Source organism: Hydractinia symbiolongicarpus, chromosome 4 (genome assembly GCF_029227915.1).
Source record: "Hydractinia symbiolongicarpus strain clone_291-10 chromosome 4, HSymV2.1, whole genome shotgun sequence".
Taxonomy (NCBI): domain Eukaryota; kingdom Metazoa; phylum Cnidaria; class Hydrozoa; order Anthoathecata; family Hydractiniidae; genus Hydractinia; species Hydractinia symbiolongicarpus.
This window is the reverse complement of record NC_079878.1, coordinates 14,743,180-14,766,690: the sequence shown is the minus strand read 5'-3', so window position 1 is coordinate 14,766,690 and position 23,511 is coordinate 14,743,180. Positions and strand designations below refer to the sequence as shown.

Here is a 23,511-nt window from a genome sequence, read left to right as displayed (position 1 = left end):
TTTAATTTTAATCCTGAAAACTTTTATGAGTTCTGGATGTGACTTTAATGGCAAAAAAGAGGAGAAAGAGAAATAAAAAACATTTATCCATCTAGAGATTTATTTTCACAAATATACAAAAAAAAAACGGATAAAACCTACTGCCAAATAAACCTAAGTGTTGTTTTGTTTTGTGCAAACGTAAACTAAAACCAAGACAGGCAGAGTTGCAAAATTTTATGAGAAAATTCTTATCTTTCAATCACATATACAGGAAACTGACCTACATAATTAAAAATGTATTACCTTTTACTATTTAGTCAATAGATATATTTTAGTATGATGGCTAGCTTGTAAAATCATATAAAAATGTTTCTTTAAATATTAATTGATAATTTATTAAAATCATTCTAAGAACGATCTCACATTTTCGGATGAACAACTGTTTAACTTCAACCGTCATATACAACTATTGGACTGGTTTCTTTATCAACCAACACAAATGAAGCACAAGTGGCCAGCCTACTGCGTTTGTAAAACAAGTTTGTCAAAATAAATAACATTCTTGTCTTTAAAGGAACTATTAAAAGCACTTAAATGTCTGTTCAAGTTGCCAAAAATATCAACACGGAACTTTTCATAGCTCCTTTTAAAAAACAGTACTGTATACTAAATTAGTCTTTACAATATAAAACATACATACATGTTGATAACAACTTGTCAAAAACTTAACTAGAATTAATATTAGAAGAGAGGAAATGGAATGTTAAATATTCTTTAGCTTTTTAAAGATAGCTTGAAAACGTTTTTTGCAGAAGATAACTACGATTAATGTTTAAACTAAAACACAATGTTACTCACCGCTTAGGCCTTTTCTTTAAACACTCATATTTGCAACATCGAATTGGAATTGAGAAAAATTATCGAAGAGAAAAGATAATATAAAATGATTTATTAAGTGACACCTGACAACACAGAAGAATATAGTCTACTGAAAATTCTAAGGCGGTTCTGCTTTTAAACGCTTTGGTGCTATTGTGTAATCATCATGGTCACCAGCATTATTGGGGCGCTCCAGTATGACAGGTTCGTTTTTGCCATCTGCTTGTACCATTACATTATCAGTAGAAGGAGCTTGTAACAACATATCAGGGCTGAGAAGAGCAGCAGTAGCCGGATCAAGAGTGAGCGTACCACTGGCTCTTGCTTTTTCCAATTGTCGTACTAAAAATACAACAACTTAAATTTAACTCTATTTGAGTGGGGAGGGCTATGATACCGAGTTTTATATTTGACACTTGCATGCCAAAATTTTAGGTCCCAAATCTTTAAGAACCTTACATATTGGTTATTAGTCGAAACCACCTCTTAATTTTCTATAAAATCCTTTCAATCAGGAAAATGTAATACCTTATTCCATAAAATTAAGAGTCAAGAAATTAACGCAAATTAAATTAATGGTCATGAAATTAACGTGGTTCGATAAAACTATTTTGAAAAAGGCATTTAATGGCTTTTTATAAAATGCATTTAATTAACGCGAATTTGAGAAAAAAGAGGGAAAAAAATTTGACGCAGGAAAAACATTTTTTAACAGTAACTTTTTTCGTATGATATGAAATTGTAATTTTACAAAAATGGGTCCATGTTGATCAGGCTATTTGCTTCTCTGGCGCTTTCCAATGTTTTTGTTATCCAAGCAGCCCTCTAAACAGCAGTGATGATGTTACGACATGAGTTTCGCATGTTCGGAAAGTTGACAAGCAAAAATCAACTTCAATCATGGTTCCCACTCTTCTTTCAAAACAAAAGTTTTAAGGACTTTTGAGAAGGTTTTTCTGATTTTTAAGAAGGTTTTTCTGATTTTTGAGGAGCTTTTGTTAACAAAATTGAGGAGATTTAAGGAGAAAAACTTGCACTTGTAAAATGAAGAAACACACAAACTGGCGTCTCAATATTTTCCTACAAAAGATAACTAAGACACTTTGCTTGAATTACATTTGATTACATTTGAGAAGAAAACCTAAATTTCAGAATTAAGGAGACCTTTTAAATTTGAGGAGATTTAAGGGGCTAAGAGGAGGCGTGGGAGCCCTGTTCAAAGGTTGTCACGTCACGATCAGGGTTTAAAAGCATTTCCTCGGTAATAACATTTGTGAAGTACTCACTGAATGATTTTTCTCCTTTTTTTCATTGATGCATTTGTTGTCAAATCAAGCGGTTGGAGAAGGCGAGTCATATTTTTTTGGCACCATGACTTGAACAATATTTAGAAGTGAGCTTGTTGTTACAATCGATCTGGAAATAGTAATCATGCGACGGGAAAAGTTCAGTCTTTTGTAAAGCGATTGAAGCCAACTTCTTGTAATCACAAACTCCAAATATGAACCATACTTTGCAAGATCAGCTTTATTAAGGCCCATTAAAATTCCACAAACATCATGCGTATTAATAGTGCCTCCTGTTGTTCTCATATTCTTAATAAACAGACACAACTTTGTGTCTAGTTCATTTGGCAATGTGTGTTGTCGGCCATATCCCCAGGAGATCAGCAGATATATTTGGTATGCGATATCACACAAAGCAAAAATTACGGCAACAGTTGAATCCACTGTAGTAAAGCGGTCTTCTCTATTACAAGGCGGTTTGGAAATCAAATAAGAGTTTTCATTGTTTGGAAAGACAATATTAAAAATTTAGTTTTCAGTTAAATTTTCCACTGGATCAGAGTATGAAGATGATACAAAAGCTATTTTAAAAAAGATCGCTGAAAAAGAGAACACTGTTGAGCTATCGTCCGATGAGGAGGAAAAAATAGAAAATTTGTAAAAAAATTGTATTTTTATGTTTTAGGCTTTTATATATTATCAAAAATTCACCAAATTAACAGTATTTTTATATACATTGTATTTAATTAACGGTCATTAAAATAACGCGAACTTTAAAAAAAATCACATTAATTTCATGACTCGTTAATCTCATGGCATATGGTAACTTATGGTAAATTTCAAAAAGAACAAAAGTAATTGAATTTTAAGCAGATAGTGGTATTTTGGATAAATTTTAAGCTTCAACAAAAATTGCTGTTTTTTGTTCTTTTTATGATGTACTATAAGTGTGCTAAGTTTGATTCTATTTAAAAAAAGCTAGCGAAAGTTGTAACAGAGGAAGGGATCAGTTCCTACGGTCATTATATGCTCCAAACACCTCGGACAAAATAGGGTTAACTTCTCAGTATGGGAAAATAAAAAAAGGTGACCACCTTTCCTTGATGCAGGACTTAACATCTAATGCTAATATGGGAGCCCAACTTATGCTTATACATAAGCTATACATAAATATACTTTTTATGGCAATATTTGACAACAGAAAGTTTAAACTAGGCATGAGTTAGATATCAAAGTTTAATACATTTAATACAAGGCACACTCACATCTGAACATATCCTGGTTGGAAATTAATTACAGAGAATAAATTATTAACATTACATACCTTGCTGGTCTAATATCATGTTATGTCTTTTTAATTCATCAATGTCAGCCTAAAAATACCAACAGATAAAACATAAAAAGGAGCTTAGTTTGGAGACAATTCTTATTCTCCACCAAAGTGATGCACACATTACATTACACATTACTTACATTATTTCTTAAATTAACTTGTAAAGTAGGCTTATCATTTATTTTTGGAAAAATAAATAGAAAATGGCGTTTATTGGGCATAAAGATTATATTATTTTCTGGTGTTTAGTTAGCTAAGTTGATTGTTATGGATTTTATATTTTGCACTGGCATTGGCTAATACTAGAAAGCTTTAACCAATGTTGTTGACTTTATTCATTGTTATTGGATATCTTTTATTTTTGAAAACATTTATAAAAAACATATGACTTGTCTATCCTGAGCATGTTGTGTTGGTGGTATTAGGATAAAAAATGGTCTGCATCATGTTACGATTGATGATGAAGTGACAAAACAGCAAGCTGTAATGATAATACTTATCCAAGGACAGGTGGTTATGGCTATGTGCTATATGAGGTTGTACCCTCCAAAGATCCGAATTAATCCAAAATCTTCCTTGTTGTTAGGATTTGGCGAAATATACATTAACCACTTTACTAACATAAAAGTAATACAGTGCACAAAAACAAAGAAGAACAAATTTTAAATACAAATACTTGTCCACAGAAGAAATTATACAAAACAATGATGAACAACAGCTGCAGTCAAAAACAATAAAAGCAAGCAATTCAAAATAAATCGAGGAGTACATAAAATAAATAAAACTTATTATAAAGTGAATATCCTTAAACAGATGAATTTTAAAGGATTTATAACAAATTCTTAGGTAAAAAAAAGCAGGCAACAATCTGTGCGCCAGAACTTGTGACTCTGGCAGTAGCTCTACACGTGTTAATGGGCCCAACACTCAGCCCTACACAGATCATTGCTGCAATGGACGTAATTGAGGTTTTATGCTATCAAGGTCGAAAAATTAGCACAAAGTTTGCATTCTGCCACAGTAAAGGCATGATTAACAATAAGTACCCTGAGACTTAATTTTTATAACATCATGGCCCATAAGAAAGGTACTGTTGTAACTACAGATAAATGCTTTTTTTATAATTAAAAAACAAAAACATTCTTTATAAGTACAGCCAAGTAAATTGTTGTCCCACATCAAGTAAACTATGAGTTCCATCATTTATTTGTACCTAAAAACAAAGTTCAATAACTTTTTGTAAAAATAAATTTGTTATAGGGTGCACTAGACGAATCTGATGGAAATAACATAAAAAAAGTTTGTATAACTATACTTTTCGTAATTCTAAATAAGGGTGATAGATTTTTTATAACGAAAATGATGTATTTTAATTAATAATAAATAGGCATTTTTGGAAAAGTATTCTTTTAAAAGATAAGAGAATTTTAAATAAATAAACAAGTCAGGGTTGTTTTTGTCAAAATCTTGTTTCTATGCATATACTTTTGTACTCAAAAGATTTTCCACAATAACTCAACCTACCGTGAATATAAATAAACTATAGATGGCCTTAATGTTTTGCATCTACGAAAAAATATTCCAACTGAAGAAGGACTTGCACGTATAAATACTCAAGAAGAATATAAGTCATTTCTTGTATTACTCTTGCGTGATGTAGTTAAAAAAAATTAGAGAAGAAATAAATAATGCACACATATACTTATTGTTTGAATATTCTAATTGAAATCAAGAATATTCAACAATGGTTCACCGTACTTTCTTTTGTTTCAATTAGCAAATTATTCAAGAGTTTGTTGAAGGCTATTTATTCTACAATGCCTTTTATTCTTCCCTGTATTACCGTAAAGGATATTTAAAAAAATGTAATGTTATTTTCTTTGTCAATAGACTTATGTGCAAAATGTAAAATAATCGAAAAAACAATATTCTTTATAATTATTCTTTATGTTAGACTGCTTAAGGAGTTTTAAATATATATGGAATTTCAACTAATAAATATCAGAAGTTGCTTAACACTGAGTTTGATTGTGACGAGGATAATTTGTCTGATGATGATGTTGTAGAAGGGCCAGCTACGCAGATCAAGACAGAATGGGTAGTGGAGGCTATTAGGAAATTGAAGATTGGCAAGGCTGCAGGAGTATCAGGTATTGTTGCAGAGATGGTAAAAGCATCTGGATATATTGGAGTTGAGCTTATTACAAGTCTTGCTAACCAGATTATAAAGGATGGTGCTATTCTGAGTGAGTGGCAGTCAAGTGTAATAGTGAATTGTTTCAAGGGCAAGGGTGATGCATTAGAAAGGGGTAACTATAGAGGTTTGAAGTTGGTTGATCAAGTAATAAAAGTTATTGAAAGAGTGATTGATAAGTTACTTAGAGAAAGAATTGATATAGATAAGATGCAATTTGGTTTTGTTCCAGGGCGTGGCACTACAGATGCCATATTTTTACTCAGACAGCTTTAGAAAAAGTATTTAGGAAAAGGAAAGAATTTCTATTTTGCCTTTGTAGATTTAGAGAAAGCTTTTGATAGAGTGCCACGTAAAGTTATTTGGTGGTCTATGAGAAAATTAGGTGTGGACGAGTGGCTAGTTACGATGGTACAGTCTATGTACAGCAATGCTAGAAGTCGTGTCAGGATTAACGATTCACTTAGTGATGAATTTAGTGTACATCAGGGTTCTGTACTTAGTTCTTTGTTGTTTATTCTAGTCTTAGAAGCGCTGTCGATGGAGTTCAGAACAGGTTGTCCATGTTGGGAGTTATTGTATGCAGATGATTTGGTTCTTATAGCAGAGTCGATGGAAGAACTAGTTGAAAAGTTTGAGAAGTGGAAGAAAGGACTAGAAGAGAAAGGGCTAAAGGTAAACACAGCAAAGTCTAAAGTCATGATTAGTAGCATTGCAGCAAAGTGTGACCTTGTAGTTGGAAAGTGACCTTGTGGAGTTTGCAGGAAAGGGGTTGGTAGTAACTCAATTTTTTGTCAGACTTGCAAGCATTGGGTACATAAGAAGTGCAGTAGTATTAGTGGAAGGTTAAGAGCTGACATTCAGTTTGTATGCAAGCGTTGCAAAGGTGAGATTATAGAGAATGAAGTATTTCCAGCTTTAATGATGTACAACAGTGGCTCGTTAGAGATAGTTGAGAACTTCTGTTACTTAGGTGATATGTTGGGCAGTGAACGGGGTGTTGGAAGAAGTGTTACTTGCAGGATAGGTTCTGCTTGTAAAAAGTTAAGAGAGTTACTTCCTTTGTTGACTAGCAGAGTCCTGTCAATTGAGGCAAAAGGTAAGTTGTATGAGGCCTGTGTAAGAAGTGTTATGTTGTACGGTAGTGAGGCATGGGCAGTGAAGCAGGAAGATCTTGACCGTTTAGAAAGGAATGATATGAGAATGGTTAGGTGGATGTGTAACGCCAGTCTGAGAGACAGAAAGAGTTCAGATGAGCTAAGAAGCAGGCTAAGTCTCCGTAGAAAAGTCTCCGTAGAATTAAAGATGTTATCCAGATAAGAAGATTGAATTGGCTGGGGCACTTGGAAAGAATGGAGGAGGATAATTGGGTAAGAAAGTGTAGAGACTTGATAGTTCCAGGGGCAAAGCCCAGAGGCAGACCGAGAAAGACTTGGCAGGAGGTTATAAGGACAGACTTTATACAGAGGAAGTTGAGTTTAGATCTAACACAGTCTAGATCAGATTGGAAGAGGGTCATGAATATACCCTGTCCAACACATGCTAGCATGGAAAACGGACGTTAAGCAGAGAATGATGACGATGATGAAATGACTTTTTTTTACTTTTTTGTAGATAACTCAAGCAGCAAAAAATCATGTTTACAACTAGGATCATTAAAATGGTTGATACAGACCTAATCATGCACTTTCTTTGAATCTAACTTTTAAAAGAAAGCTACTGGCAACACCTACTTAATATTTTTACAGTTTAATGTAAATTTGTGACCTTTGACAAAAAAATATTTCATAAGAACAGAAACATGTTCAATGTGTGAAAGTGTCTTAAACTTCTGAAAGGTTTTTGCTAGTTAGTTTGGTTTATGCCAGAGCCAATACTAAAAACATTGTGATTACCAAGCATCTGGGTTGAGCCAAAAATATGCTGATTACAAATGTATACTAAACAGGAAGACAAAAATTAGCAGGGGAGTGTCACAATAATGACAATACATAGGTGGCTATACTACCTAGCTAAATAGAAAAACTTACTAAATTTTTGCAAAAGATATAACCCACTAAGTGTTTACATTAAAAAGTTTAAACTGTTCGAAGGAATTGAAAAAAGTGTTTGTATCAGCTAGCTATCCAACATGACATAAAAGTTGCCATAAATACAACGTAATAAAACAAATATTCATAACTTTTGTCGCACTGCCACTAATACTAGCCTCCATATACTTGTATCCACAACAATTCTTTCAATATACTAGTTGAGAATTATAAAACTAACATTTGATAACTGAGGCCAAGCAGCCAGTAAACAACTTGTCCTAAACTTTATCTAAACTAAACTTGTTTTCATGCAATGTGTTCCATTTTCTGCTACCATGGCTGGTCATGAAAATGCCATATAGAATATATTCTGTCACAAAAAAACGCAGGCATTATTTCACATAATTTCTATGCAAAAGAAATTTATGCCACTAATAATTTGTAGGTTCATGTAAACATTACAGGTTCATGTAAACATTACCAGAATAAGTTGCTATATAAGAATAAATCATAATTTCCTAATGTAATCGCTTTGCACATGTCTATCAATAAGAGACAGTCATCACACCACACACAGCATTGTAAATAAATAATAAAAAAATTTAATTTTTAAAAGTTATCAGGTGGTACTACGGATCGCAAATAAATGTTTTTACGAATTTCATTGTTGCTTGTCATGATTTTAGTTAAACATAGTATACAACAAATCTCAATTGATGAATTGTATCGTGGCCCTGTAGAGTCCTTTTTTAAATTATTTTAAAAAATTACTAAACAGAGACATATTGCATTTACAAAAAATCAATTTCATCTTACCTGATGAGAATGATTTTTCCTTCTCATGTACTGGATATGTTCAGTAGCTTTGTGAAGAATCTGTGCCCTTGATGACTAAAGAAATGAAGTTAAAAATGGAATGAGTTAAAACAGAACATCTAATTTATTTTTGGATATTGTTTACAAATGTTGCTAGTTAAATCGTTTCCCACCAACAAACTTTCTGAACTGTCTTAGTACAGGCCTATTAATAAGGGGACAGCAATCGCTCTTGCAAAGACTTACCCAATTCTAAGAAATGAGAAACTAGCTTAGCCATTAATTGCTCCCCCAATTCCACAAAAAGTTTGTCTGGTAGAGCAAAATCAATTCATCTCACATGGAAATCAATATTATCTTTTTTATTATTTGCAGTAAAAAAACCCTAAAATATTCAGATTGCTTGCCCAGTCTAAATTATTGTAACCTTGGGTGACCGATTTATTGCTCGAGTGTTATTTTCTTATTGATAGGCTTGTTAGTATTTTTAATATTTTTCATAAATATCAGGATTTTCAAACTGTATACTTATTTGTCTCTCTGGTTACCTTTGAAGAAATTAGACATGTGATTTTGATTACACTTCATTGTTAAATTAGAATAGTGATTTGTCATTTTGCTCCGAGCAAAGAAAGTTATCTATGCAAATAGTATAGCTTCTGCATGATGTAAAATGCAGGGTTAAAATCCATTGCTGGAGGGTTAGAGTCTAACCCTCTAGCAATGAATTTTAACCAATAGACTCATGTTTAGACAGAGAAAACATGCTAGCATGGTTATTCTTAGATTCGCAGTCCAAAATCTAATATTTAAGATGTGGTCATATTAAGTCTAAATATTCTTGTGGTTTTGTATAAAATCAGCAAATTAGCATCACACAAAACTTTGCATTTTATTAAAATCACTGTAATCGTTCAAATGTGTTTGTACAATACAAAAATATTGCTGTGTTGTGTCGATCAGTTAATAATAAGACTCACTTTCTCTCCTTCTAAGGAAGGAATCGAATCTCTCAAGCCACAAAAACTGTCTTTTATATGGTCTCTTCTTTTTCTTTCTAATGCATTGTGATGAGCTCTTTTATCAGCCTAAAAAAGGAAATAAAAATACAAAAAAATTATAAATTTAGAATGTTAAAGAATGGAAATATTGCAGTGAATTTATAAAGGAGAATAATTTGCACAGATTTTGACATTTTCTGACCAATAAAATTTAGAAGAAACAGAAAATCAAAATGAAATGCTGAAATATTAGTGTTCTATAAATTTTACAAAACAAGTGATAGCATATTCACCTATCAGATAGGTGATAGTATATTCCTAGATTTTACAAATTGCCAATAATTACAAGTCCCAAAAAAGACCATAACAACTAGGAAAAAGAAAAGAAAAAAGGATATTACTAATATTCCCAAAAATCAGTGAAATCTAAATTGACCTGGATCAGGTCTTGAATGCTTAGAAAAAACTGCAAGGATTAAACAGATATTAAAAAAATGAAACATTAAAATAAAATACTTTACAAGATGGCCTACAAAAGAGATTGAGATTGAGCCATATTCTACATGAGGTAATAAATAATCAACAACAAAAATACAACAACACTAATACATGAATTTAAGAAGCTCATCAAGTATGTTTGTACTCACTTTTTCTTCATATACTATTCATGTCCTTTCCTGGGAATAAAAGTTACCAACTTATATAGATGTTATTCCTATCACCTTAAGGCTTTACTCTATGTGACTTTGCTTTAAAATCTTTTATTTTCTGTACTAGTAAATAAGCCTAATTTAAATTTTGATGACTTCAACATCACCTGGATACTTATTTTGGATATTTTTTTGTTTGCTTATAATTGTGTAGAGCTGGTATGATAAAAAAAATGTGCTTTTGACAAACAAATTAAAGGTAGTGACTGCTTAATTTTAATATTTAGTTAACATCAAGAATAAGTCTTACTACTTATAAATTACCAGTTAAAACTTCACGAGTAAAACTTAAATTTGCTTAATGTTCCTCGTCTTATTTTCGAAGCTTCTTCCTTGTGCAACAACTTTGATTCGCCATATTGAAATGCCGTAGTTCACGAAAACGAGGCTTTCATAATATGTTTTCGCCGACGTCAGTGGTCATATATTTAAGGAATGAAAGACCCGAATTGTAATGTTTTTCAGTAAATGAATGAATGAAATAAATGATTTCTTCAAAAACCAATACGAGATATACGAGTGTACGGCTGCAGCAATAAAAATAAACGGGAAACAGAGAAAAGTTTCTTTTGTCTCCCGCAAAATCCAAAGGTACGCAAATTATGGGTCCAAGCGATTAACATGACAGAGTTGCCAAAGACTGCGAGGCTGTGCTCCGACCATTTTACGGAGGAATGCTTCGATAAAAGCTTTGAATTACAAAACAGTATGGAGTGTTACAAGGATAGAACAGCAAAAAGAAGGCTGATACCTGGTTCTGTTCCTACGTTGTTTCCACATAAAAAAAAGTCCAATGAACGAGTTTCAAAAAGGAGAGTGGAAGCAAGATTCCAAAAGGAGGTATGTTCTATAGTAAATGTGATTAGCTAGTAATCCATGTCACATTTTTACGTTCAATTTTATTTCTTTAAAGGCTGTTCTCTATGCGTTAGAATCACAATCGATTGTTTCGCCAGTGGAATCATGTTCATTTTCTACTTCTTCCTCTTCCTCTTCGTCGTATTTGATCGGTGTTCAAACTGAGCGATGGTACAAACCAGCTACACGAAATGTCGCAACACAAGTGCATCTGAAAGTTCGCGATTATGGCGTACAAGTGAACTCCAAACCTGACGTAATTGCACAAACACAAACACCACCAATTCGTTATTCCAATGCAGCAACCCAAGCGTCACAGACAGAGTCATCTTTAACATATGGTAAGTACAAATTTGTTTTTACACATTTTCTTCTGATATGAAACCAATAATTTTTGCAATACAAGATTGATCAAGAAAGAAAGAAGAATAACACGTCGACTTTTTATTTAGAGAGTGGAACAGAACGTCTTGATGAGAGTGTTGATGTCAACAGTGAAGAAGAAGATGAAGATTTACAAAGTGGAACGATGAGTCTTTGCCATCGTTCCTTTCAGTTAAACAGTCCGGCAGAAGTTTCAAATTTCTTAAAAATTCTTGGAGTTTCTATATCATTTGATTTAGCTGCGAATTTAAATTCAACACAAATGGAAAATAATGATAACAAAAGCGAGGAAGACAACATACCTGATAATAGTGCGGATGGACCAAGTGAACAGTGTAACAGGGCACAGGTGAGTGGAATACTTTAGAAAGATATTTTACATGTAATAATGCACGGTGATAAGTTTACGTATTGCTTGCTTTGTAGAAAGTTCAAATAGACCAGGAAGGCACAATGAAGCCATTATTTGAAGTTTTCTATTCTAAGCCTACAAAACGATTCGTTGCGAAGCCTGTGAAGGAGGAAAAATCGTTTGGGTATCTTCACTATATTATCCGGAAGATTGTTGTGCCCGCGGCTGGTGGAAGTAAAGCAAGTGCCCGAAAAAGAAGAAAACGGTAACGTGAAAAATCGCTCTGGTTGATAGACCTTCTAGAGACGTTATTATTGAACATTCGTTAAAACACAAACGTATAAAACTATGATAAAAAACAAAAACAAAAAAAAAACAAGAAACACATAAATAAATTCAGTGTTCTTTCTCTCCTCTACCCCATTCGTGCTCTGCCCTCGCATGCGATTATTTCCAGGGGTTTAATACCGCTTTTCCTTTTCAGTCTTTTAAGTATACGACCACTGACGTCAAACGCATAATTATGCATATTAAATTTTTGACCCATCTTTTTTGCGTGCTAACTTTGAGAACGAACATAGCTGTGCTTCGACATGGCCATGTGAAATAAAGTTTTGTTTACATGGGTTTTAAACAAAAACTGTAAAAAAGGTATATGTTTTCTTTATTTTTGTCTAGATAAAAGTTTATATAGAAGTTTTAAGTTTGTAGCAGTCACTACCTTAAAGAGATATCAGGGTGTAAAAGTTTTTTATGACATTTTTAACTGAGATATTTTAAAACAGTTGGGTTCTCCCAAATTTAGTAAATTGGTCACATTTTGGCCCTAGGTAGTCCCTAGTTATTTATGCAGGAGATGAGAGATTGATAAGTGAGGGTTTATTCCATCATGTTTTGACTAAATGGAGGACTATGCCACTGTGATAAAAATTACGTTATGAAAAAAATCTTGCAAAATGTGTAAATCAAAGGGAAATGAACATGTCCACTATTGGTGTTACACACAGACATAACCTATTAATATATTGATGTACAGTGTTACCGCTCTTTCCAAAAAGAAATCCCAAGGGATTCCAGGAGTTTTCTGCTAACAATTCTAAAAAAATTGGTCCTTAACACAATGAACAAACTTTCTCTTTGGAAAAGGATTTTTAAGGATTCTCAACATAAGGGACTATCAAAACTGGTGCAATTTCCAGAAATTTATTAATTTTCTATCCGTCATATGCATCGTATGTATTTTTAACAAAGTCTTGTTTTCTTCAAAAAAATTTGATAGTAATGGATTAATAAGTTGAAAAAAGTTAGTACTTAGGGTTCTTTTTCTTCAACTTAGAAAACAGTTACAAATACCACATGCACTAACGACGCTTACTAGGGCTGAAAAAAAAATGATATCTGGCCACGAACACCACCACATTAGTTCGCCATTTTGAAAATAGATAGTTCGAAAATAAAATAATTATTTTGTTGTCATTTGCATAAATTATCCGAATATATTAGTTTGTAAACAAACATGGCCGAGTTACAATAGTGATTCAGATGAAGAATTTTTACATTTAATACCAGCATTATTCAAATACAACAGCAGAAAGGCAAGCTGGAAACCGTATTCTTAATTATTTCGAGATTGTAATACCGAAGTATTCTGACGCAGAGAGTGTCCATTTGGAAATGGTATTTCCTCTCATGGGCTGACAGTAACGGCAGGGGTGACGTTTGCCTTATTTCCCAGAATCTCAATGAATTTGTTATAATACTTGCATGTTTTTCTATCATTACCTGATTGTCAATTATGATCAACAGTTTTTTTGTATTGCTTAAACATCAAGTCTTCTCCATATCCGTTCGCTTTCATCTCAATCACTATCTCGTTGGCGATAACTTGCCATACTTGCTTTTGCTTATAGCAAACATTACCAAATTTCTCCTTGTGTTTTTGATAAATAGATAATGCTTTATTGAGATCTGCCCTCTAATAAAAGGGGAACTTCTTTTCCATTATTTTCTGGTTGATTTGAAGCACTTGGGACTTTATGTTCGTTTTTTCCTTTTTTCTCCTTGATTCTTTTTAATTGTTGCTGTGGATGTTGTTGCAGCCAGCAATTTTAGCTTCAATGGGGGTATCCGCATTCTTTTTTCTTCTAAACTCCAGTTTTTAAAGATACTTTGATCAATTGTTGAAAATTCTTTATCACAATCACTCATATTCATTTTAATATCAACAAAAAGCGCACATGCATTTTTTTGATTTGATTGCTTTGCTGTTTATTTATATTCCGAATTAATTATATTAATACGCAACAAGCATAATCATAAAATAATTATTTTAAATATGGTAACTTTTTGCGAATAAATTACTATGATTGCTGCGTTTTATCAGAATAAAATGGCTGAAAGTTGGAAGTCGGAACATGAAGGTTTACACTGGAAGTCCAGGTTAGTTTAGCTATGAGTACCACCAATACTACGTTTGCATTGCTTCCCAGGAAGCCAAAGAAATTCAGATACAAGTACCACAAAAGACTGAAAAAAATGAAAAAAGACTGAAAATGGTGGGATTTGTGGTATTTGTAGCCAGATATCTTGTTGAAAAAAATAGACCCTTATGGTGAGGTCTAAAAAACTCTCCAACAAAATTTTGCTGTCGTCAAGGTCAGCCTTCACAGCATTGTGGACCATAGGACTGCATCCAGGCAGTCTTTAGGTATACATAAAATCATGAGTCGAAACATTCACAAATGTTTACACAAACATTTTACAAATCAAACAAATAAGTATTATATTGTTATTTTAACTGCATTTAACTAGGCAATTGTGACAGGCATGGGACAGACAAACAAATCAAAGAACTGAAAGAGCTGAAATAAAACAACTAACTTAAACTTGGGATATGTTGTACTGATAAGTAATAAGTAAATAGACAGTCAAAGGAAAAGAGTTATTTTTTAAGTGTCACATGTTGTTTTAATTTATGACTTAAGTGATGTGAAGAACATATTCAAAAAAATCTAAAAAATATCAACAAGCATTTCAAATATGACAAAGCATCCCTTAAAGAAACTTTTAAAAAGCTATCCCACTTTTTTGATTTTGTTTACATTATTAATATTACATTTCACAATAAAATTAAATTTTACGCTACAAAAATTCAGAAAAAATTTTGAAACTATAATTAAAAGGGAACTCCAGTGAAAATCACTTTTTTTCTTTTTTGTTTTATACATACTCAGAAAAGCATAAGAAATCAAAAAAAAAAAACTTCACTGGTTTTCCTTATTTAAAACTGTTATACTAGCCTTTGCAAATTCAATTTTTTCCTCATAACAGACAGACAAGATTTCATTTAGGACTGGACCCGATTATAAATAATGACATCACATCGTGCAGAAAATTTAAGCGAGTGCAGAGAACGTTCATGTTCAGACCTATAGCTTACATAAAAATCGCTTTTGTATGTGATTTACGTTTAAATCTTAAAAAAATGATTAGTTGCTCTGCGTTTCGATGTACCAACCGATCAGAGAAGTGTAAAGAAGTCAGTTTTCACAGAATCCCGTTTGTTAAAAAAAAAGAAATCAGACAAAATGGCTAAACAAACGAGGTGCAGGTGATCTACCAAGTTAACAAAGTTTTTATATTTGTTTGTCGCACTTCACAGATAGTTCTTTTAAATAAGATCTCCAGGAAATAAACTTCATATTAAAATACTGCCACTTCGTGAAAATGCCATTTTAGCTAGTGAACGCGATCAAAGTTTCTCATTTCTTCTCATTTCATTATTTTGTACTTGTATCCACAAAACACAACCAAATAGCGTTTTGTACATTTTTATATTAAATGGAAAAACATTATACCAATCTCCAATACAAACACTGACAAAAAAGTTTTCTAGTTAGCTACACATGTATCTTTCATAGCGCTCAAGTTTCTATGCTTTGTTTTCAAAAAAGAAGCCTTTTGATGGAAGGACCTGCCAGGGGGTAAATGTGCCAATTTTCTTCATTCTTTGTTACTGTTTAAGGCTGCATGTGATGCCAATGCTGTAGTTTCTAAAACAGCTTTGTCAAAAAACCACTTATCAATCAGTAGCTTCTGCAACGCATTTATGACCTACTATAATCAATAGAATGAGTTTTAATTATACAATATTCATACCCCCGTTTTACCAACTTATCACCACAAACATTATTCAATCTTTCGATTACGCATTTCAATGGTCCTCCATCATGGAGAAAATTTAAACGGTATATAAAATTTGTTTGCATTTGTGCGCAAAAAAGCACTTCTGGAGAAATGTATTGCTGAACTGTGATACAAAAATAAATTGGCTTGTAGAAGTAGGAAAGATTTTTTACTGAAGCAAATGTAAAGTTATTTGAAAAAAAGAACGTAAAAAAAGCGATTAAATGTATTTTTTATTTTTTTAAAAAGAAAATATTTTGCTAAGAACGTTGCTCTCTTGTGAGACACAAGAGGTTCGAAGTCGTATGGCTGTGGCTTTGTAAAGTCTTTTTCATGAAGAGAATTATCCGATTCTAAGTTTTCTGAGTTATAATCTTTGTCATTATTAGAGACGTGTTATCAACGAACAATGTAAACAGTAAGTAAACAAACCTTTAGGTGTGCCTGCTGAGCTCACCGACTTTCTGCACGATGTGACGTATGCTCATTTATTCGGACCTAGTCCTTTCGACTTCACGCAACCTTGCAAATTTATTTGAAATTGAAGATGTTTAAGGTATAAATAAAGATTTTTAACGATTGTAAAAGGTTTATTTTGACATATTTATGTATTGGTTAATCAAAGTAACATTTTTTTAAATATTTTTTTTTTCACTGGAGTGCCCTTTTAAAAATCATGGCAAACTTTACACCTTAAAAAAATTGTAGACGTAAATTTTTAAAAAGTACCAACGTTATATAGTTGGCAAAATATTTGTGCATTTTCCACATGGAAATTCCATGTTAAATACATTTTTCCCATAAGTAGTTACGAAGAGTATAATTACATTTCCTATGCAGTCATTTTGATTTTTTTGACCACTTAAAAAATTGACTTGAACAGCTATTTTAAATTCTGGTCACCATTTATAGACCTGAAAACACTGATCAAGAAAATGTGTAGAATCATGTCCTTTTGATGAACAGTTGCATTGATATCTAGGTGCAAATAGTTGTTGATGACGTCATCAACCTGTCAGTTCTGGAACAGGTAGGTTTACTCAGTTTTTAGGAAATTGGCGTAGAATTGGTCACAGGTGGTGCCTAGTTAACCAAGCAGGACATGACATCAATTATATCGGCCCATTTCGAAGTTTTTAAGCCTTAAACATAAAGTGCAATGCAATGGCTTCACTAATGATAATTCAGTTAATGACATCAATACCTTAGGTATTAACAACAACAAATAGCTAATTTGTCAGTTAAGCAAACTTCATAATAGCAAAATAAATATTTCTTCATACAAATTACATACCGTAATAGCTTGAATAACCGCCTAGGTGCTTTTAAAAATTTTCCGCTTTTAAGGGGGGGATGATTCGGAACAGGTGCTTAGGGATCGTCTCAAAATGTTCGTATGTTTTTTTCGAATAATTATACGAACGCTGCGAAGTACTTCTTTTCGTGAAACGATTGTCATACGAAGTGCTTCGTTTAAAATAAAAAATGTAAACGAAGTTTATACGAACTTTTTTAATATATGATACGAACTTAAATGAAGTTTTTTAATCGTACAAAATGAAATGATACGAACTTTGAACAAAGTAAATTGCTACACGATCTTGAAACGAACTTTAAAAGTACCAGTGTAATTGCGCATAAATATTTCAATACGAAACCAGAAACAAAAGAATTTAACAAAGAACAAAAGGATTTAATAAATTGATACAAAGTTTTTTATACAAATTATACGAGCTACGTACAAACATTTTGAGATGGTCCTTTATTTGAGGAGATCGCTTATAAAAGTATTTTTCAAAAGTATGTCTTCTAGGAAATTTTTTTAAGATTCAAAGATTAAATAAGACTACATTTATAATTTCTTTCATATCTATGAGTTTCCAGAAATGAAAAAGATTACAATTTTTTAAACAAACTGTGTTTTTCTTTCTTTCTGGTTACCCCTTTTTTATTAAAAATTCCAGACATTGAATTTCTTGTGATGAGGAGTATATATAATGTATTCAACTTTATGAAATTCAAATATGCGCCCAAAGGGGGGGGGAGGTTGAGACAGGCACTTATAAAAATATTTTCTAGCAAAGGCGAAACGGATTTGGGGACCTAGGTTTGGGAACTTATGAGGTAGCTGCAGCTTAAATACAAGTATAACGTTGACCGTGAAATCGCACGATAATACCTGACTGTTGCAGCTTAATTACCAGTTTTCTCCCAACAGCTTTAAATTGATACAATTTGAATGCATGATATGATGAACAGTCTTCTCATTTTGTAAATATGTACTTACGTGATCAATCACGTACGCCAGTTGACGCGATTGCGTAGCGTACCTAATTTGCTCCATGTACGCGATTTTTAAAATGGCTATTTATTTGTTTACCAACGCACGTGCAAAGGATGTTAAGCATGCAATACATGCTCCAAGGTTAATCTTTGTTTTGCATTTTATTTTGGGGTAGAAAAGTAGAGTACGTTTTGAATTGTGAAGCACAAACACGATGATTGAGCGTCTACGTATAGCGACTCTCTCAATCTTAACTTTTTTTTCTACTTGTCCCAAATAGTATGCATGACTGATACTGACATTTTCATAAATTTATTGTTTATTTTTTAGGTCATCACAAGCAAATAGGCAAAATATGCTTCGTTTTCAAATAAAAAATCTTTAGCCACGTGGCTTAAATAAAACTTAAACAAACAAAAAATAAAACAAAATTCATTTGGAAAGTTTAACATTGTAACTAAATTTATACAGACAACAGGTTTCGTTTTTAAAATTGTTTGAATAACACTTGCGGCATAAAGAAAAAAATCCATTAAATTCAGACCTGCTATGGTTTCCCAATTTTTTGTCAAATGAAGAAATTATGTACAACTAAATCCATGATAACTTGTCTGTTCTGCCTTTGAGTGCAGTTTTGTTTTATCCGTCCTCCATTAGCATTCACCTCCACTTAGGTAAGAACTGCATGGCTGGATTACTTGTGTAAGACTTAGTTACTAAGGACGAAGGGGCCAGGCAAAAGAGATTTATGTCTACGTAGTTCTTTTAACGAAGTCAGGAGTCAAGTCAGGAGTCAATGAATTTGCTAGGATGGGCAAGTTGGCTATGAATAGACTTGCTTGCAGATTAAAAGAACCAGGATTATTCAATAATTCTCAGATCTTAAAGTAATCTGTCAACGGAGGTTTGTGGGCGGCTCTTTCCGTACCTTATGTAACTCAGGTACGCGATACGGCATAGGAACGCGATCACATACCTCAAAATGAGAAGCCTGTATCAATTAAATTCATTTTCTTTTAATAAAATTATGTTGCAAACATCAGTGGCATACCCAGGGTTTCTTTGAAAGATATCATTTATTCGTTATAAAATTTTCTTACACAGAGAAAGTTTTGAAATATGAGCATTTCAGATCATCAGAAAGTGTATTTTCCAGTGTATGAGCGAAGTCTTCTTGAAAAAATATGGTTCTAATGGCGCTTGACAGGATTTGTGAGAACAACCACACAAATTCATCTAGGCTCAACCACCAAAATTATTAAATTATTTTTTAGACTTGTTTATTCCAACAATATATAACTTCGTTAACAACGGAAGAATACAACATATAATCAATGGTGTTTTTCATGCATAACTTACAGATTGTTAAAGATCTATTACTATACTACCGGCAAGTATGTAATTTACAGACTTGAACATATAGATATATCTAGAAAATTTATCTTCTCCAGTCCTGGTCATGTTTTCATCCTAAATGAGTCTCGCTGAAATATTTCTTTGTAAAATACTTTTCGAAAAAAATATTGAACCAGCGAGCAAAGTGCGCTGGTCTGTTCATTGCGCAAAACGTGTTTGCAGGATTTTTAATATGTGCGCAGGATATACGGAATGTGAGCATTTTAACTGGTTTGTAAGTATTTTATTGAATACTCTAATGTCATATGCTAGCAATTTTCTTGGCCACTTTTATCTAATACATACAACAAGAATAACAGTAGTAGGAAGTGCACCTACCTACAGGCCATTTCTTGAATAAAACTATGCCAGAGCTACAAAAAGCACCCGCTAAAAAATTATGAGTGCTATGGTGTGCAAAAAACCGCACTCGTAAGCAAAATTTACAAGTGCAATGTGAATATTTGCAAGTGTGATTCACACTTGCAAATATTCGTTTAAACGTTATACGTTATTTAAGCTGTATGGATATGAATTTTGTAAAACCATGGTAAAACGTATTAACCACAAGTGCAAGGTTGAAACAACGTGCAACGCGATGATGTGTTGGCAGATTCATTTTTTTTTTGTTTTTTTTTATAAAATATTATACAGAGTAACCTGGATTTCAGCTTTTCCCTGACTGTATGGGCAGCTGGTTTTTATCATTCCATTTTCCTAGTTGTGGTAATTGGTGGAGATAAAATGTAAAATTTTCAGTCAAAATCTCACAACAAAAGCTTTGAATAAACAAAAATTATAACTATCTAAATCAAACACACAATAATTCAGCTCTGAAGTACCATAATGCTTCAAATAAACGCCCAGGGCGTTTATTAATTTTTTTGACATTTTTGGGGGCGTTTATTCGAGGAGGGGGGGGGGGGGGGGTGGTGCTTAAAAGCGGGGGCGTTTATTAAATTTTTTACACTTTGTCTCTTTTGCAGTTTTTAAGGATACCTATAATATATATCTTCACAACAGAAAATAAAAGATTTTCACATGTTTTAGTGAATGAACTTCAAATCGAAAAACTAAACTTTAAGCCTAAGATATAGGAAAAAAGTAAGTAAGTAAGTATACTTTTACTATTGTCTCGAATAAACGCCCCTTATGATGGAGGGCGTCTATTTGAGGGGGCATGTAATAGAAGGGAGCGTTTGTTCGAAGCATTAAGGTAAGAAAAAAGATATGAAAAGCTCCCTGGAACCATAATGGTTACCCTGAAAATACAATCATTTTAGAATTATTACCAGCACATAAGCAAAAACTGTAACAGTTATGGTATTTGTCATAATCAGCCTTTCTGATTAACGTCGGCACATGAAAAATGCCAAGGTGATTTGAAAAAAACTAACTTCACATTGGCAAAATTTTGTCTAGACGAATTTTTTCTTCACAATTTATAGTATATACTTAAATGCCTTGAATGTTTCGTAAATATATAAAAGGTATAGATGGAAAAGCGGTAAAAAGTATTTCTTACCTGCAAGAATTACTAAAGATCATAAAAGTGGCTGCTGAGCATTTTGCTTATTTACTCTAACAGAATAAAAGTAGTTTAAATGTGAACAAGCTGACTTGGAAAAAAGCTTAAATTTAAAAGACAATTTGCTGACATCAGACACCTAAATTAAAGTTCATGTCACCGTTTTTGTTGACGTGAAATTGTGGATTGTCAGCAAAAAATTTGAATTAGAAAAATAAAATAGTGCACCATAAGCAGTATGCAATGGTTATGCTATAGAACTTTCAAATATAAAATTTAAGAACTTTCAAAGATAAAATTATAGAAAACAGGAATGGTCAATGTCTTGTTGTTCCATTTAGAAGTTTGAGGAATATTTCTTGTCATTTTTTTCTGTGGCATTTAGCTACTGCTAATCGACCTAAAGAATGCACAGTTGAAAAGTGTTAAGTTCATCTCAGTCATGGAAAATAAACTTCAATTAAGATATACCTTGTTTATGCGTTATTCCTGACTGTATCATGACATTTACTGACTGAAAGAATTATTATACATCTAACTACTATATAGATGAATTGCAGCGTGACGTCATTTGTTTACTTTTTAGCGGTAAGCTCTTTGGCTCTAGCATTTGCGTGGCAGGATAAAAGATGCTAGGATTGGTGAAGAAAGATCTTTTACTGTGGATTTCTTCTAACAGGAACATCGTTGGGGTTATAAACTATTATCGAGTGGAGGTTGATGCCTTCTGGTTTATTTAAATTCATTAAAAATCATAAGAATGCCTTTGTGTAAAGAAATGGATGGATAATCACTTTGCTTTACCTAGCGCCCCCCATCTTTTTTCCTGCCACGCAAATGCCAAAGCCAAAAAAGCTTACCGCTGAAAATGTAAACAACAGAATTCATCTATATGTAAAATTTGATTTGTATACGCTGCTTAGGAAAACGAAAGTGTCTCAGATTACTAAAAACAACAAATTGTTTGGTAGTTTTTTTTTGCAACAGAAAGAAAATAAAAACACGTTCTTCGCAATGTTCATGCCTGAGCAAGTTAAAACGGTAAAATTTTATTCTTTAGAGGTAAGGTAAGACAACTTGATATATAATTATAATAATAAAAACAGAAAAAACTATATATAATCCATACCAGAGAAGCAAAAGTTCTTGGCTCTTCCAAATCGTCCTGAAAATGTGAAAAATGCAAAAACACATGGTCACTTAAACTTTCTTGTTTGTGGTGTCGTCGCGTGATATCAAACATTTATTAAAAGAATGAAAATACCAAAAAAGAAGACCTTTATAAAAACCTATATAAAAACAACAAACAAATATACCTCGTCGCCACTTTCAACATCCACATCCCGGTCTTCATCACTCATCTTCGTAATTCTATTTAACCAGTAAGTTCTTTCGCTTGATGTTTTCCTTTCTACAGAGTTTGTTGTTGTGTATAGAGACACGGACACGTGCGTGAGCTAAACAGCTTGAACTATTTACCGTTTTGGGGGGAGTTGATCTTAAATAGTAATTAAAACTTCTATATCAATTGGGGAAAAAAACTGACTTTTTAAAAGGAAAAGTCAAAAAAAGTTATCTTGTTCTGAATTTTTTAAATTAAATTTTTTTTTGTCGAATTAAATTATTCAATAAAAAAAATTAATTACTTAAAATACCCCCTTGATTGTTGGTACCGATTGGTTTTTTCAGTTTTGTTTGCCAACTTGTTTCAATAGATTTTTAGTTTAATGTGTCGATTTAGCCTTATTGGCGCAGGAAGGGCCCCCCACAAGGTTCTGAGGCAAAGAGAATAGTTTCTTTTCCTGGCAACATCCTGATCATTTTTTAATGTTAATTTATCTCAGAATAAATATTATTCATAGAACAACATTCACAAAACATATGCATGGTGAAAACCCCTGATGAAATACGTTCATGACCATTATGAGGATAATAAATAGTAATAAATGTTTTTAATACAGATAGGGAGAAGATTGTAGCGGTTTGACTAATGACTTTCAGTGATAACACAATGTATAGTCACAGTCTTGTGGCTATGCACAATGCACTATTTAAACAACTTAGAGTTATGTTGTACGGTAGTGAGACATGGGCAGTGAAGCATGAAGATCTTGACCGCTCAGAAAGGAATGATATTATAATGGTTCGGTGGATGTGTAACGCCAGTCTGAGAGACAAAGAGTTTAGATGAGGTAAGAAGCAGGCTAGGCATCCGTAGCATTAAAAATATTATCCAGATAAGAAGATTGAGTACTTGGGACACTTTTGGAAAGAATGGAGGAATATAATTG

The 23,511-nt window shown here is 32.7% G+C and overlaps 1 protein-coding gene across 2 annotated transcripts; it reads right to left on the bottom strand.

Annotated features, from left to right (window-relative positions):
• Positions 1 to 82: 82 nt before the first annotated feature.
• Positions 83 to 22,690, bottom strand: LOC130641516 (protein max-like). Of its 2 annotated transcripts, XM_057448341.1 has the most exons (6): positions 22,537 to 22,690; positions 22,350 to 22,385; positions 9,504 to 9,611; positions 8,524 to 8,598; positions 3,472 to 3,520; positions 83 to 1,203 (listed from the first exon to the last, which is right to left on the bottom strand). In XM_057448341.1, the coding sequence occupies exons 1-6, from the start codon at positions 22,579 to 22,581 to the stop codon at positions 980 to 982; spliced, it is 537 nt and encodes a 178-aa protein (XP_057304324.1). In that variant the 5' UTR covers positions 22,582 to 22,690; the 3' UTR covers positions 83 to 979. The 2 variants fall into 2 exon arrangements, with proteins under 2 accessions (XP_057304324.1, XP_057304325.1); XM_057448342.1 differs by lacking the exon at positions 22,350 to 22,385 and having other exon boundaries at positions 22,537 to 22,666.
• Positions 22,691 to 23,511: the final 821 nt, after the last annotated feature.